The sequence below is a fragment of the Sander vitreus genome, chromosome 11 (assembly GCF_031162955.1).
Source record: "Sander vitreus isolate 19-12246 chromosome 11, sanVit1, whole genome shotgun sequence".
Taxonomy (NCBI): domain Eukaryota; kingdom Metazoa; phylum Chordata; class Actinopteri; order Perciformes; family Percidae; genus Sander; species Sander vitreus.
The window spans coordinates 24,865,153-24,880,404 of record NC_135865.1 but is presented as its reverse complement, the minus strand read 5'-3'; the positions used below and the strand labels follow the sequence as shown (position 1 = coordinate 24,880,404).

The 15,252-nt window shown below is 39.5% G+C and overlaps 1 protein-coding gene across 2 annotated transcripts; it reads left to right on the top strand.

Annotated features, from left to right (window-relative positions):
- The first annotated feature begins 5,677 nt into the window (after nt 1–5,677).
- On the top strand, nt 5,678–14,692 carry ska3 (spindle and kinetochore associated complex subunit 3). Of its 2 annotated transcripts, none has more exons than XM_078262510.1 (11): nt 5,678–5,913; nt 6,026–6,087; nt 6,930–7,101; nt 7,236–7,692; nt 7,841–7,902; nt 8,180–8,385; nt 8,508–8,714; nt 9,366–9,533; nt 10,758–10,828; nt 11,163–11,290; nt 13,618–14,692. In XM_078262510.1, exons 1-11 carry the CDS (start codon nt 5,799–5,801, stop codon nt 13,773–13,775), a joined length of 1,806 nt encoding a protein of 601 aa, XP_078118636.1. In that variant the 5' UTR covers nt 5,678–5,798; the 3' UTR covers nt 13,776–14,692. The 2 variants fall into 2 exon arrangements, with proteins under 2 accessions (XP_078118636.1, XP_078118637.1); XM_078262511.1 differs by having other exon boundaries at nt 9,366–9,528; nt 13,618–13,766.
- The last annotated feature ends 560 nt before the right edge of the window (nt 14,693–15,252 follow it).

The following is a 15,252-nucleotide window of genomic DNA, read 5'->3' as shown; positions in this document are numbered from 1 at the left end:
GGAACTTCGACCCAGCAACCAAAACTGAAATGTTGCTGCATTTGATATGCAGGACATTTTCTAGAGTTTGTAAAAAGTTTGAGTTCCTGAAAAAGTTTTTACGGCCAAAAACAGACATCATATGCAAACTACATTTGTTTATTTTTACCGACCCAGCTGATCTGACAACACGTCAAGGGGATGACAGCAGTAAAACATCTACCAATAGTGAGTCCAGCTTTCTCTGAACAAAACATGTGCTCACTGCTCCTTAGAGAAAAGTTAGGATTTCAGGTTTTCTTCCTGTGGGCAGAGAAATGGCTGGACCCGACACGAAAACATAATTCTGACAAATCTTTTGCATCTTAATAAGTTAGTCTTAACAGGGGTAGTTAATGTCAGAATCATGCCTAGCACAGGTTTATTGTTGTCTATGACACTGTATTGTTTTTAGCAGAACACCAACCCATCTGAGATTTTTGTCGCCTATGCTGGACTTGAAAATGTGATTCCACATCTCCTCGTTACAGCAGGACAGAGGCTGGTTATTACTCTCTTGGCTCGTTCTATTAAACTGAAATGAACACTCGGCCCTGTGAGACTGACCAAAATAAACCACCCCTGTCACAAACTCTTTGTAAAGAGAGCTATGTAAGGTTATTCAAGGCCAGCGCACAGAATCACTGTCTGCAGAACGTTTTAGTTGCGTTAAAGACAATTTCAGATATGCACAATTATTTTAGTTTTTATTTATTTATCATATTGTAATGTGGCTTTGGTCTGATTTACAAAGATGTGTTATTGTGCCAGCAGGAGAGGAAAACCCAGCATGACACATAAACTTATCATCCACGACATGTTTACACATGATAAGTTCTTAAAGGTTAAAGAAACATAGCTGCGGTTCCTTCGGTTAACAAGGTCAGCTTCTCCGGTCTGGACACGAGTTACAGCGGTGACTTTGATAACTAGTTAGTCCGACATGTTGCACACACAGTTAAACCCACTGTAGATTTCTCGGCTCATTACACAGAAGAAAAGTTAGGGTGGTTGTTATCTAATTATTTATTGGATAATTTCACTGTGATAGTGACTGCACGGTGAGGTAGCACTGGTCTTCACTCACAGCATTTATGCAAACAAGTCCTTGAAAGGAGCACAACGCAAACAAATCACTCATTCAGCAGCAATTTCAAGCAGAAATTGCTTCAGCATTAAGGCTAATCCACTGAGGCTGGCTCCCTCACATCCTAAAGCCCTTTAATAAGTGGACTCTGGACTTGAGTTTGTGGGATGAAAACTCTGTCTGACTTTACGGCAGGGACAACAGCATGTTCCCATGTTGAATGACTTTGCAAAAACGATGACTTCTCTTGAAATGATCGTGCGTATAGAGTGTAATAAATGCTGGTCAAACCTAGGTCATGCCCGCAATATGTTTGAAAAAGATAATTACTTTTACATAACGAGCAATTCTGTGTCTGCTGCACGGTCTATTAAGGGCCATTTATTTGCACAGTGGGCAGTCATTATGTGTGTCTTGCTCCAGGGCATTAGGGCAGATGGACATTTGGGTTTGGGGGGGGGTTTACATAAGAAACAGGAGATAAAGCTGTATTTGACCCTATGTAAAAAAAAAAAAAAAAAAAAAGGGAAATATGTGCACTCACACTTGCTTTTGTGGGTCTTAAACGTGCGACATTTTTAGTCAGTTATGTAACGTTGCCTCACACAGTATATAGTATTCAGACTTTGAAATTGCTGTTTTAATTTGAGGTTTAAAGCCTGAGCAACTCAGCCAGAGCAGCTCCTTTTAGTGGATAAAAAAAAACATTTGTTTCCAAACCAGCAGTGTAAGCAAAAGGGAATTTGCCAACTCAGCTCACAAGAAAGACAACAGAAGGTCACAGCTCTGCTGAATTAAATATTCAGTTTATTTTCATACCAAGAAGATAGATGCAGCATGCTTCGTTCCCCCACAGGAGTACAATGTTTTGCTTTCAATTTTATATTTTTGGTCTGAAAACTGAATATTTAATATTGTACAGCTGTGCTCCTCAATGCTTTTCTTTTACTGTATAAACTTGCATCCTCAGGGACATGATAATGTTTGATATTTGATGAAATGTGGTCTAAAGTACCTTCTTAATTCTTGGATTGGATGTAATTAAGAATATTTATGACAGTGATATTAATGACAGATCAGTTGCACTTCAGTTCTAGTTTAAAAAGAAGTTTGTCCGAATGTCCTTTTTCTTTCTGTCATGTTCCCTCCCTGTGTGTGTGTGTGTGTGTGTGTGTGTGTGTGTGTGTGTGTGTGTGTGTGTGTGTGTGTGTTAGATTGCTGCGTCACCTCAGGCTTCCTGCTGCTGTAGTTAAGCTGGAGTGCGTGCGGATGTATAATGACTTGTAAAATAGAGAAAATTAAACTTTAATGACCCCCTGTAGGGGGATGAGTTGAACACAGAGACACCCCCCCCCCCCGCGCCATCACCAACCTTGACGCAGAACTCCCTCAGCTCCCAGCGTTTGGGCTTGCGTCTCAGTATGACCTCCTCCAGCAGCGTGGGCTGGTCGGTCAGCGCCGACACTCCCATCAGACGGTTGTATAGAGCTGTCAGCTGCCTCTCCAGTCGGTAGTCCTGCACATACTGCAGGAACACCTCCGTCTCCTTCTTGGTAAAGTCTGACTGGGCCCTCACCTGAAACAAGCAGGGGTGAGAGAGGGTTACAGGGCAGGGGTGGGTTTTCAAAGCTTATAAATGGCAGGACCAGATTCAATGAAGACACATTTTTAGAATAAGTGAAAATGTGTTGAAGCCGTATTTCATGGCAGTAGTAAACTTTACATTATTAATAGTTAGCCTCTATTATTTAGTCAGTGTAATAAATGAATGCCAAATCCAGAACTTGAAATATTCTTTTATGAAATATTATAAGCAAATAAGTGCTATTTGTAACTCCTAGCCTACAGCCATGGACACCCCTCCCCTGCTACATAGGAGCAAGATGACTACAAATGACAGGTTTTGTTGTCTCTTTGAAGTCATTTTGTGGCTCTGTGGTAGTTTTTTGTCTCTTTAAGTTATTTGTTGTCTCTTTCTGGTAATTTTGTGTCTATTTGTGGTCTCTTTGTGGTCCTTTTGTGTTTCTTAGTAGTCATTTTTGGTCTCTTTTTAGTTGTGTTGTGACTCCTTGTCATTGTTTTGTGTCTCTTTGTGGTCGTTTTGCATCTCTTTTTGAGACAACATTCCGATCAAGCAGCTGAATTATAACAAAATTTCATGTTTTACTCATGCCAACACCTCACCATTTTTGCACTGCTGACATTTCCCTCCCAGATTATATTACAATGAGAGTATGTATTAACATGATTGTGTTGCTTATAGGTTTGACTCAGTGAGCTCCGTTTATTTTATTCAGCTAAACTGATCCAGGAAGATGCTTTCTTTTTTTTTTTTATTCAAATGCCTTATGAGACAAATGGCTGCTGTTCTGAGCCCATTTAAGAGATTTTTACATTTTGTAACATTTTGAAATAATTAAAGAGGAAATTAAAAGCCTAGGTCTGTTAATACTGTCTGGTAGAACTAAACAGATGCTTCAATTATACATCTGGTCACATATCTACATTTACATAATACGCTCAGCATGATGAGTTCAAGCACAGTCACACATCAGTTTAGTAAAATTGGCAGCATGCTTGTTACTCCTCAAGGTCAGCTCCACCTCAGGAGCCCCTGACCCTGTTTATAAAACTACCAGTTCAATTTAAATGAGCTGTACATACGTATGTAGGGCTGCAACTAACAATTATTTTCATTGTCAATTATTTATTATCAGAAAATGGTGAAAAATGTGGATCAGTGTTTCCCAAAGCCCAAGATGACGTTCTCAAATATCTTGTTTTGTCCAAAACTCTTAAAGATATCCAGTTTACTGTCACAGAAGAGTGAAGAAACTAGAAGCTATTCACATTTAAGAAGCTGGAATCAGAGAATGTCTACTTTAGTGTCTTTAATGTCTACTCTTTTTAGTTTAATAGTTGACAACTAATCAATTAATCTTTGCAGCTCTATAGGTATGTTCTCCTCTTAGCTACCCATCTATTAGCCAGCAGCAGGTCACAGGACACTGTTCAGCTTTAGTTTTGTTAAGGTGTGACTGTTGAACAGCTACTCCAACCATAACCTTCACAATTAAACGCTGAGAGGCAGATACACTCCAATCTTCCCTAAATAAGCTGATATTAGACTACCCCTCCAAAATGAAAGTAGTTGCTTGTACTAAGTTTAACTGCATGTATGAGATCCAGGGACCGTTTCCTCACCGCTGTGCCCAGCTGGTAGTACACCACTGCCAGGTCGTCCTCCAGCCGGTGGACCTCCTGGTCTTCCAGCAGGCCGTGTCCCGACGCTCCCAGCTCCTGATCGATGTGGTCCAGGTTCTTCTTGGCCCCCTCACTCTCCTCTGCTGTGGCGCTGCCGCCCAGATAGGAGCAGATGCCCTGGACCAGGACCCTGAGCACCACACATATACACAATTTAAGCAGACAGGGTTTTGGATTTGGTATAGAAATGTGTTTGGACTATATATTGTTTTGTTGCACATGTTCAAAGTGAAACTCACCTCACAGTTTGCATGTAGCCCACTGGCTCCAAAACCTTTCCAAACATCGCCATGGCTCCACAGCTGTGTTCAGACAAATGGAGAGAGTGAACAGTTAACCCCACTTCCCCAATAACTGCTGTAAGATATTGTTGTCATTATTAAGGAATGTTTGAATTTGTTGTAAATCTATATTTACCGGACCAAACTTGAAAACTGTTGAGACCTTTTGGCAGCTCACCTCGGTTGTTCCGTGTGCACGTTTGTACTGACCTTCACAGTTTGTCCAATATTTATACACTCTCCTGAACAACCAGTTAATCTGATAAGAGTTCTCGACCGACAGCTCTCTCTGCACTTGAGAGCGGAATGTATAATAGGAGTGAGTTTATAGCCAGCTTTGCTCTTCCAAATGTTGAGATGTATAGATCTTCACACTACCATGTAATCTGCAGGGATTTAAGACAAAAAGTGCAAGCCCTCATGATCAACGCCTAGAAATTTAAGAAGAAATAGGAAGGCATCTTTACAATATACAAAGACGTGTTGGTGATGGGAGGAAGGTGGGCTTTAAACGTAGGGAAGAAAATATCATTACTCGTCTCAGAAGTGGTCATACAGGTCTCAATTATTCATTACATAAAATAGGCAAACATTCTACTGGAAGATGCGCATACTGTCACCAGCCAGAAACTGATGAACACTTTCATTGTAAGGAGCACCCAGAGAGAGCACCTTTTTCAGACACTTCGTAAGGCAGACCACCACACCTTTTCACTGTCAGGGCTTATTATTAAGTTTCTAAGAGAAATTGATTTAGTAAAGAGGATTTAGGTTTCATTTATTGATGAAACCTAAAAAAAAAAATTTTTATTTTTTTATTTTTTATTTTTTATTTTTTATTTTTTATTTTTTATTTTTTATTTTTTATTTTTTATTTTTTATTTTTTATTTTTTATTTTTTATTTTTTATTTTTTATTTTTTTTCTGCATTTAGCTCTCGTTCACACTCCAGTCCAGTTGGTGGCGGTAATGCACCTTTAAGTTGGTTTGCCAACCGCCAATAAACCATAAAGAATTAAGAAGAAGACACAAGCCGCGAAAATCAAAAAGTTTTCTGCTGAGGAGGAGAGAAGGTAAACAAACCGCTGGTTCTGTGGTGTTGTAGGAATTCGCTTTTATTTTTGCATAATTTATACTCTTATCTGAAAATGGACCCAACTGCACGGTTCTTTACCAAGCTGAGAAAGCTGGCGGTGACTCTCGAGTCAGAAACGGCCAAGCTTCAGCACACCTTTGAAAACCGCAACAACGACGATAACAGCGGTGAGTGACACACCGACAACCAACCCTGTTGTTCGGCCCCTGGTAACGTTAATCATGTAGAAATCATTCAGCCAGTTTTAATATGTCAATACGACTTCTTTTCTTATTTCAGAAACCACAGCTAAAGCCATGCGAGCATACCACGAACTTAACGGTGACGTCGGGACCCTGAAGGTAACCGTAACGTTACACCAAACTGTTTATTAATCTGATATTTTAAGGCAGCGTCGTTTAACGGCACAATGAAACACATTCCCAGCAGCCACTTGAATCTGATACACCAAGCACTAGTGTGCAATGTGTTAAGGTTACTTAAGTTATTTGGTTTCTATTTTTCTTTAATCACCATCCGTTTTCATGATGTTGGTGGCAGTTGCTGGGATCAAACTGACGTTTTATTAATTGCAGGGCTACTGTATTGAGTGTGCTATGCCGCTGCCAGTCTCATTCCAAACTCCATCTAAGATATGTCCGTTTTTTTGTCTCATTAAAGTAAACGCACCCTGCTTGACTAAAGACGTTTTGAAAGGCATTCCGGTCTTTTTGTAAATTCTGCAAGTAGTCATAAAAGTTTGATTTGATTTCACCAACTGTCATGTCAACGGATGGTCATTTAAAAAAGAAACCAAATAATTTAATATAGATAACGTTATATAGCTACACTTTTTAGTTAACGAATGTGTGATATCGTTTTAAGATTTTTAATTTGTTTGACATTTTATGAAAAATAATAATTACCATATCTGATTCATGGGAAAAAAAAGAAGAAAAAAAGAGAAATTATTAAGATGAAAACATTCAGCAGTACTAAGTGGTAGCCAATAAAATAATGTACATTATTTATGAATGATTCATTTCCTCATTTAAGAATCAAGTATTTCTAATGTAATGTATTTTACACTCTGTTTGTAACACACTGTCTTTATAGCACATTATTTTACCACATATAACTATAGATCTGTGGGCCTATTAACTTTTAAAAGAGTAGTGATGGACTCTGGTCTGTCCTCATACAGGGGCAGATCCAGGGTCAGATTGCTCAGCAGAAAGTGCAGGCGAATGAGGTAAGTAACTTCATCAAGGCCTGTAGAGTGACGGAGCAGAGGCTCGCTAAGGACATCCACACACTGAAGGGACACTGGGAAAAATATGGTTACCAAGCTCCCCGAGACAACCAGAGAACAACCAGTAAGTAATGACTGTCGCTGTGTTGGTAGGAGTCAAACATAGTTTTAGAATACTGTGTTTATGAGCTTATTGATATGTACTGCACTACAACATGCACTCAAAATGTGTTTTTGTTGTGACTTTCTCTTACACAGAGGCCAAAGGTCAGGAGTCAGAAAGTGAAGATGAAGAAACTGAAGATGAAGTAGCAGATGAGAATGAACCTAAGTCAGCGAGAGGAGAGGGGGGAAGCCAGGAGGAGGCTGGAAGTAATCCCTTCACACCGCCTCCGACAGCGGGACCACCGCCCTTTATTGACTTGCTGCAAACGCCGCAGCTCTCTGACTTCGGTCTGTCTGAGATGCAGCTGAAGAGAACTCTGGCTGGGTGCTCTGAAGTGCCCCCTATGCCTGAAATGAGGCTCCCTCACCCCTCACTCAACACGCCCGCACCACCACCCATGCCCTTAACCCCCAAATGTGCCCTGCGGATGGATGACGATGAGCTACAGACACCTCAGATGTCTGACTTTGGCATTTCAGAGCACACAATGTGTCTGAACAACGACTTCACTATGGATCTGCTCCGGAAGAATGTTGAAAAGCCCCAAAGGTAGAGCATAATGAGCATTACATAATGTTTAGAGTATATGACCTCTACCGGCAATGCACATGATTTGCAGCAGTACTGCTAGAGATCTTTCAAGTCAATAGTCACTGCGCTTATTACTGCTTTTATCAGGTGTCCTCTTCTTCGACAGACCAACACAAGACATGCCTCTACCACCAGAAAACGCTCTAATGGACAGTTTGCACACAAAAGGTATGAATCTCTCAGAGCTTCTTCATCTCCTGAACTGGTGTCTTAAAGTTAAGCCTTAGCTTCCATCTTTAATTAAATAAAACGCACATTGAATTGCACCGCTGCTGAAATGTGCTATATAAATAAATTTGTCTTGCCTTTAATTGACCTTTACCTCTGTTTTTTTTCCTGTGGAAATTTACAATAAAGCCACCATCCTAGTTGCAAAAAAATAAGAGAAAGCACTGAAATGAAACCTGTTTTGCTGTCCCCTTAAATCACATTGTTCTTATATCAGCTGCAGCACAGAACTTGGAGTCCCCAGAGACGCCTGTGTTTTGCACCCCGGGGTTCAAGATCAAAAAGACAAACAGTCACCGCTCCCCACTTGCGCAAAGCAATGGTGACCCAGAATCCCCCGATCGCCTTAAAAACCTGCCCACCACCCCCGAGATCCCAGCATTTAAAACCCCATACGTGAACCGACTTGTCAGCAACAAAAAGGTATAAAGCATGCGGGTGTGTAGGACATTTCATTGATAATGATTCATTTCTTTATTACCTCATCCAGACTCAAAACTGAACACAACAACTTTCAGCTCAAGAGTTTTTGCATGTGTTCACAGAGTGCACGGCAGCCTGAGCCTATCAACATGCAAGCTGATGAGGAAACCGAGACTTGTGAACTTTCAACATATCGTAACGTTGGAGCAACCGGCTCCAAACGCCCATGGGAATACGATGTGCCAGACAAATCCATCATGGGTGTGGAGGACAATCAGATGCCGGAGATGCCAAACCTGCAGTCTGATTTGGGAAATTCTTTACAATCTGTAATGTTTTAGTTTTTTGTTTTTTAGCCACAGGTCAAATTCACTGCTGTATCCCAATTAGTTTTTGAAAGATTAGTAAAAAATATCCTTGTGATTTGAAGGCTGGTCATTCATTTCTATTTGGTTTGAGGGTTGTGGTAAATTTTTACCTTACAGCCTGACAAGTCACTTGCTCAGTGTAGTTAAATGCGGTTTACAGATACAATATTTAATTTGAGCCATGCTGACTTATTGGTATGTTTTTCACTGTTTATTAAGAAGGTTGTTTTCAGTGAAAAGATACCTCAAATCAATTGCATTACACTCATGATACAATGGAAATGCTAATGATGGTAACTTGGTATATTGCAAGACAGACCTCTACTGACTATCATATTTACATCATACTTTTCTGGAAAATATAGCCCTGAAATGGCTAAATAACCATTCTTTTTTAACTTTTTTTTTTCTTTAGTTTCACAAAAAGTTTGTAAATGCTTGGAGCTGAAATTGATAAAATCCACAATCATTTTTTTCAGTTAAAAAAAAGTATTGCTAAGTGTTATATCACTATTCTGTATTTACTTAATACAGTGAAATAAGGATTTTGTATTAAAATATGAACTTGGGCCTCTTTGTTTAATGCTTGCCTTTTAACCTGTCTACCTCCAGAGAAGTGCAAAAATGCTCAAGACTGCGGAGCCCATTGTCCACAACATGGAGCTGGACGGACCCACCCAGGAGTTCAGCTTGGGGACACCTCGCATCAGGATGGACTACCAAGAGCCCATCACCCCAGAGATGCCAGACCTCAGCTCTGTTACACAGGACATCTGTAAGGTAAGTCCTGTTTATTCTTAGCTGATTAAATAGACATTTGCTGACAATTTTCTGAACAAGTTTTTAGATTTAGATTTACTTCCCAGTAGAGATGCACAGATACCACTTTTTTTTTTAAGACAAAGTACAAGTACTTACTCGCCGATATCGAGTACCGATATATTGCTTTCTTCATGTTTATGCCTGTTAAGCTGATGGGAGACATTGGGCTGACACTGCTACTCCAAATGTCAGTGGTGAAGCTTACTGGCAACAGGCTGCTGATGTGCTTATTCACAAAGTCATTGAGCTTTGGGAACGCGGTTTCTGTGAATCTCATACCTCGGCTCCAGTACACTGAGAAGACGCCGAAACCCAGTATTATTAACGACTGACGATGGCTAGTCGTCAAGTGCAATCATGTATTGGGTAAGGGCCTCTGTTATTTTACAGCCAAAAATCTCCAAACGGCTGGCATTGCTCCTCTTTCGCTGCCTATACCTGCTCAACGGAGAAGTTAATGTCACGTTGCTGTGAGGTGGTATCGGTTGTGGAAGTATCGGAGTAATTTTATGATTACGAGTACACAGCGTCGGACCGATACCTGATACTGGCATCGGTATCGGTGCATCCCTACTTCCCAGCCTTTATCTCATGTCTGTTTGGTTTAAAAAAAAAAAAAAAAAAAACTTGAACAGACCTCAGATTTCTTTGACATATGATCCAGAATATCAAAACCAAATTTATAATGTGTCAAATAGAGATGTTCCGGTACCGGTATCGGCTCCGATACTGCCTAAAATGCTGGTGTCGGGAAGTACTGGCGTTAATGCACCGATCCGATACCATGTAATAAAGCCCTAAAGAAAATCAACGTTAAAGTAATTTATTTATGTTCTTTTTCCGTTATAACTGACTGTCAAACTGCAGAATAAAAGAAAGTTCTGTGGCGTTCATTGTTTGTGTTTTTCATGTTTCACAAAGAGTTTAACCTGAGCCTGACTGACAACAAAGATAGAAATAATATCACATCCATACAGGGATGGTAGTATCTAGTTGTTAAAACATAATAAAATATATGACACACTGGTATCAGATCGGTACTCGGTATCGGCCGATACGCAAGTTCAGGTATCAGAATCGGTAAGGGGAAGCAAAAAATGGTATCGGACGATCTCTAGTGTCAAATTCAACCTTTCTGCCACACTTTCCTTTTTAACTCATGATTTCCCTTTTGTTTTAAAGCTTGTGTCCCAGGCTCAGTTAAAGAAGACTGCCACGGTGGTTGTGCACCCAAGTATGAGGCCAGAAAACAGGTAAAGTGACTTGTCTCTACCTGGAGATTGATTCACTTTGAAGAAATGCTTAAGATAAGGATGGCAATACCTTTACTAAGAACCCACTACTAAAGTTGCAGACCAGACCAAATCAGACTGCTGCTGAGTAGAAGAAAAGAATATTAAATGTAGTATCGTTTGTATATTCCCAATGTATATTAGGTCATTTTGAGTGTGTTTAGTTTTGTCTGTCTTGTCTGTTTTTAATTGTGATTGGTGTTTATTTCCTTCCATTTTGTTGCCATCCTGGTATCATTCATGCCTGTACTTTCTTTCAAATCAAGATTGTAATTGTAACGTGTCCTCTTTTCAGAGCTGTGAGTCTGTCTTCAGTGTCGGAGAGCGAGTTCCAGAGTTTACCCAAGTACATGAGGCAGATGACTCTGTCCAACCTCAACCTGGCGCTCCAAAAAATCAACACATTCACGGCAGAGAGTCCAGGTCAGTGCTATAGTACACTTATGGCGTTTTCCATTACGTGGTACCTACTCTACTCTACTCGGCTCGACTCGGCCATGGTGCCCTGTCCTCCATTTTCCATTGCAGATTTAGTACCGCCTCATGCCTGGCGAGCGTGGCTGGTCGTCATAGTGACGCCGCAGGAAACTGCCGTGACCTAACGCAACACGCACACACACACAGAATGTCGAAGGTGTGTTGTTGCTGCCACAGCCAGAAGACACATTTAGTTTCAAAAGAAGCTGGAGGCAGCAAAAAAAATAAATAAAATAAACTATTTAAAAATGGCAGGTTTGTTCAGGACACCCCCGTCTGTCGCTAGCAATGATGACGCAGTGATTAGTGACGATTCTCTCCGACCAATCAGTAGTCTGCAGGTTTTCACGTCACCTTTTGGTATCGCCTCAGCTCGCTTGGAACCTCGACGGAGGTGATACTAAAGAAAGTACCTGTTGGCAGGTACCAGGGACTTTTTTCATAATGGAAAACCAAAAAAGGCGAGTCGAGTCGAGCAGGTACCATGTAATGGGAAAAGGCCATTACTGTATGTTATTAGGTTATTGTTTAAATATCTTGTTAAAGTGTTTAAAACTTAAATGATTTATAAAAAATACATTTATTTTTGTTTTTATAACTACTTCCAGCTATTAAATACTCCAGTAACACAGTAAATGAAAAAAGACTTATCCATCAGTTATCCACTCGCATGCTTTCAGCTTTTCAGGACTTTATTCTACATAAATAAACCTCTAAATATATGTGCGCCTGCTCTAGCCACTAAAATTCAGATTGTTATTTGTAAGGAAGCTCCGGGTGAAGCTAAAAAAAGATATTTTTACATTTATAATCTGTTTATTGTATTTAAGTAGCTGTGACATTCATTTTTGGTCCTATTGCCCAGCTTTGTTTGTTTGGCTACAAAACATCCACGTTAACATTATTTCTCCACGTTCGCTGTATTCACGTGCTAAAGGTCAAAACGTCAAAGTTCAGTAGCAAAGTTACAACTGGACCTAGTTGCAGTAGCAGGCACAAACCACATCAACTGGATCAATACACTCTACTATTACAACTGATCGTGAACCACCTGGCTACAACCTTATAACCTTGTGTTGCTCCCTAGCACTATGTGACCGCAAAAGCTGGAAATGCACAGTGTGATGTAACGGACAGCTTGTAAAGGCTCAAGTGGCAAGGTTATTTCACCTTGGGAGTTGGTTTACATCAGACAACCACAGTGTAATTCCAGAAGAATGCATGTGGTATATTCAACTGTCATTTGTCAATTGTATTTCCCCCCCCCTCCCCCATATGGTTCATGCTATAATTAATACCATGTATGTTAACGGAGTGGCTAACAGTGGGTGCTTTCAGACTGCAAGTGGCGGTGGCCGCCGCTTGAAGAAAAACTGTAATATTAAATAAAACTGAAAAGATTAAATGATGGTGACTAGAAATCAGAAAAAGATGAGACTCAGTAAACAAGAGTTACACCAAAGGTGTTACAATGAATTAGTACAGTAGTAACACAAACTGGATTCATAAGCCTGTCAAATGGGTAAGATTTGTCTCCAATACCAGAACTAAACAATGTATCACCAGTGAAAGAACTTGAGAGGTACAGTGTAATTATTCTAGCAAAAATACATTGAAAATCTCTGCAAAGATCTGCAAAAGTAAAATACACAACCGCTTGCTCAAAAGTAATTTAACAGTTAACCTAGCTCAGGTTACCTAGAATGTTGTATTTGCAAGGCATTGGCATACTGGCTAGCTAAGTCTGCACCAAACTGATTGCAGAGATATCATTTGTTATTAAACTAATTTGTTTAATGTATTATCTCAAACTGTCACAAAATGGCTATAATCAATGGAGTACCGACAGATAATGGTCCAACGAGGGCATTTGGACAGTAGACAAATAATGCCTGTTAATATATCCTTGGTCACAGAGCTGTTGAACTGCTTTGAAACTGTGCCAGCTGCTGTCGCCACTAGCAACAGAATGTTCAACTGAAACCAAGTGTTGGCGGCAGAACAGTCAATTTGATTGTTTCTTTTCCCATTTTAATCAGTTAAATAGTATGTTACATTATGTACAAAATGACCTTATGTCACTCAAAACCGAGTAAGGACAACACAAATACCAAAACAAGGTTATTCCTCCAGTTTAAGTACATTAAACAAATCCGAGAGCCAGATACAGCTAAAAGCTTCGAAAAAAGAAAACGTGGGACGAAGAGCACTTTTTGTACTTTGCTGCTGTCTGATGCTTCTAATGGATTGCTGTTCTGTGTTGCCCTCTGCAGGAGAACAGACGGAGTTTCTGATGGAGGAGCTGAGAGGGATTTGCTTAGTTGGAAATAAGACCCCTGTATACGTCCTTTGTCTGACAGAGCTCAATAGGCTGAAGCACATGTTAGGAGTCGGGAACAACTCTGTGTACAAACTGTGCACACACAACTAAAAGTGGCTTGGATACATTACAAATGAAATGTCATCCGGACTCACAAGAACCTGCTTGTACATCCATCTTATTTTTTTGTTTTCGTTATTATAAAATGTGAATATTTTTGTGAAATGATTTTACAACATCATCACTTTGTTACAGACCTGAGCTTGATAAAAGAGGCAGATGAATATTACAAATGTAAATTAGTTTAATAAATATAACTAAATAAATAAGGGGTGTGTGTAATTATACCTTTTTTATAGTTATAACACACATTAATCACAGAAAGATACATGTGTATGCACACGTTTACACACTGTTCCGAACACTATTGTTTACATGCAAATCATTCATAAAGTTAATTGTAGAAGCGTCTCTGAAACTATTTTTGGCAAGGTGAATTGGTAATAATAAGGGGGGACTGTCTCGTCCAATTCTGTATTGTCATTTTGTTTAAATTTAAAAATGAAAATAAATAATGTTATTGTGCCACTTACTCTTTGAATTAACTCATTAACACTCACTCATGGAAAGTGATTTAGTGACTGTCATACATTTATGAAGCTGCTCTCTTTTCCTTTTATTTTGGCACTGAATCTTTCCATGGGAAGTACTTTATATAATTATATTTCTTTATACAATATCATTACAATTAAATAGTATGCATTTTCCTGCTTGGAAAATAAGTTTATTTTGCATCTTCGAGAGACCTGCTTTGGGTGGCAGTCCCAATAAAAAACTGCCTAGGATCTTTACAGATAAAAGCTTGGGATCAATAAAGTCTTAGCGTAACTTATAATACGTAATTTCTTTTTGATTATATTTTATATTATTCTGAATCTGCAAATTTAAAAACTGTCAACTAAATGTAGTGGAGTACAAAGTACGTTATTCTATTATATATCGTGAATGATTCATAAAATAAACAATGATCAGCACAATCACAGTTGTCAGCTGTGTTTAAAAGCCGTGTGTGTGTGTGTGTGTGTTGCGATAATGTGTGTTGCCGACTTGCCGTGTTATGTGTTGGCTCTACGACACTCCAGCACAGTAACATTATGGACAACCATGCTATCATTCATTGTATAACATTACAAGGTTGATTAACAGTTAACACTATTATAAATGTCAAGGTAACCAGGGTAACGTCTGCGCTAGCTAGTTAACAGCTATGTAGTCCACTCAATCTAACTCAAAAAAGGGCCCAACCCAGGAGAAATTGCAATAGTAATGTTTCATAGTTTTTATTGATCCTAATATACTCCTACATCATGTATTAAACGTATGCCTTGATGGATTTAGTGGAGCATACTTTTTTACCAATTTGGACCCTATTTTCTTATGTTTTTGCATGAAAGGGACTGATGAGAACAAAAATCTTTAAAATTGGTCCAGTATTTAGCGAGAATGTTCTGACTGTTATGTAACCCTATGGGGCAAATGTGCATCGTCAATTTCCTCCACTAAAAGTGCTGTTTTTTTCCACTAACAT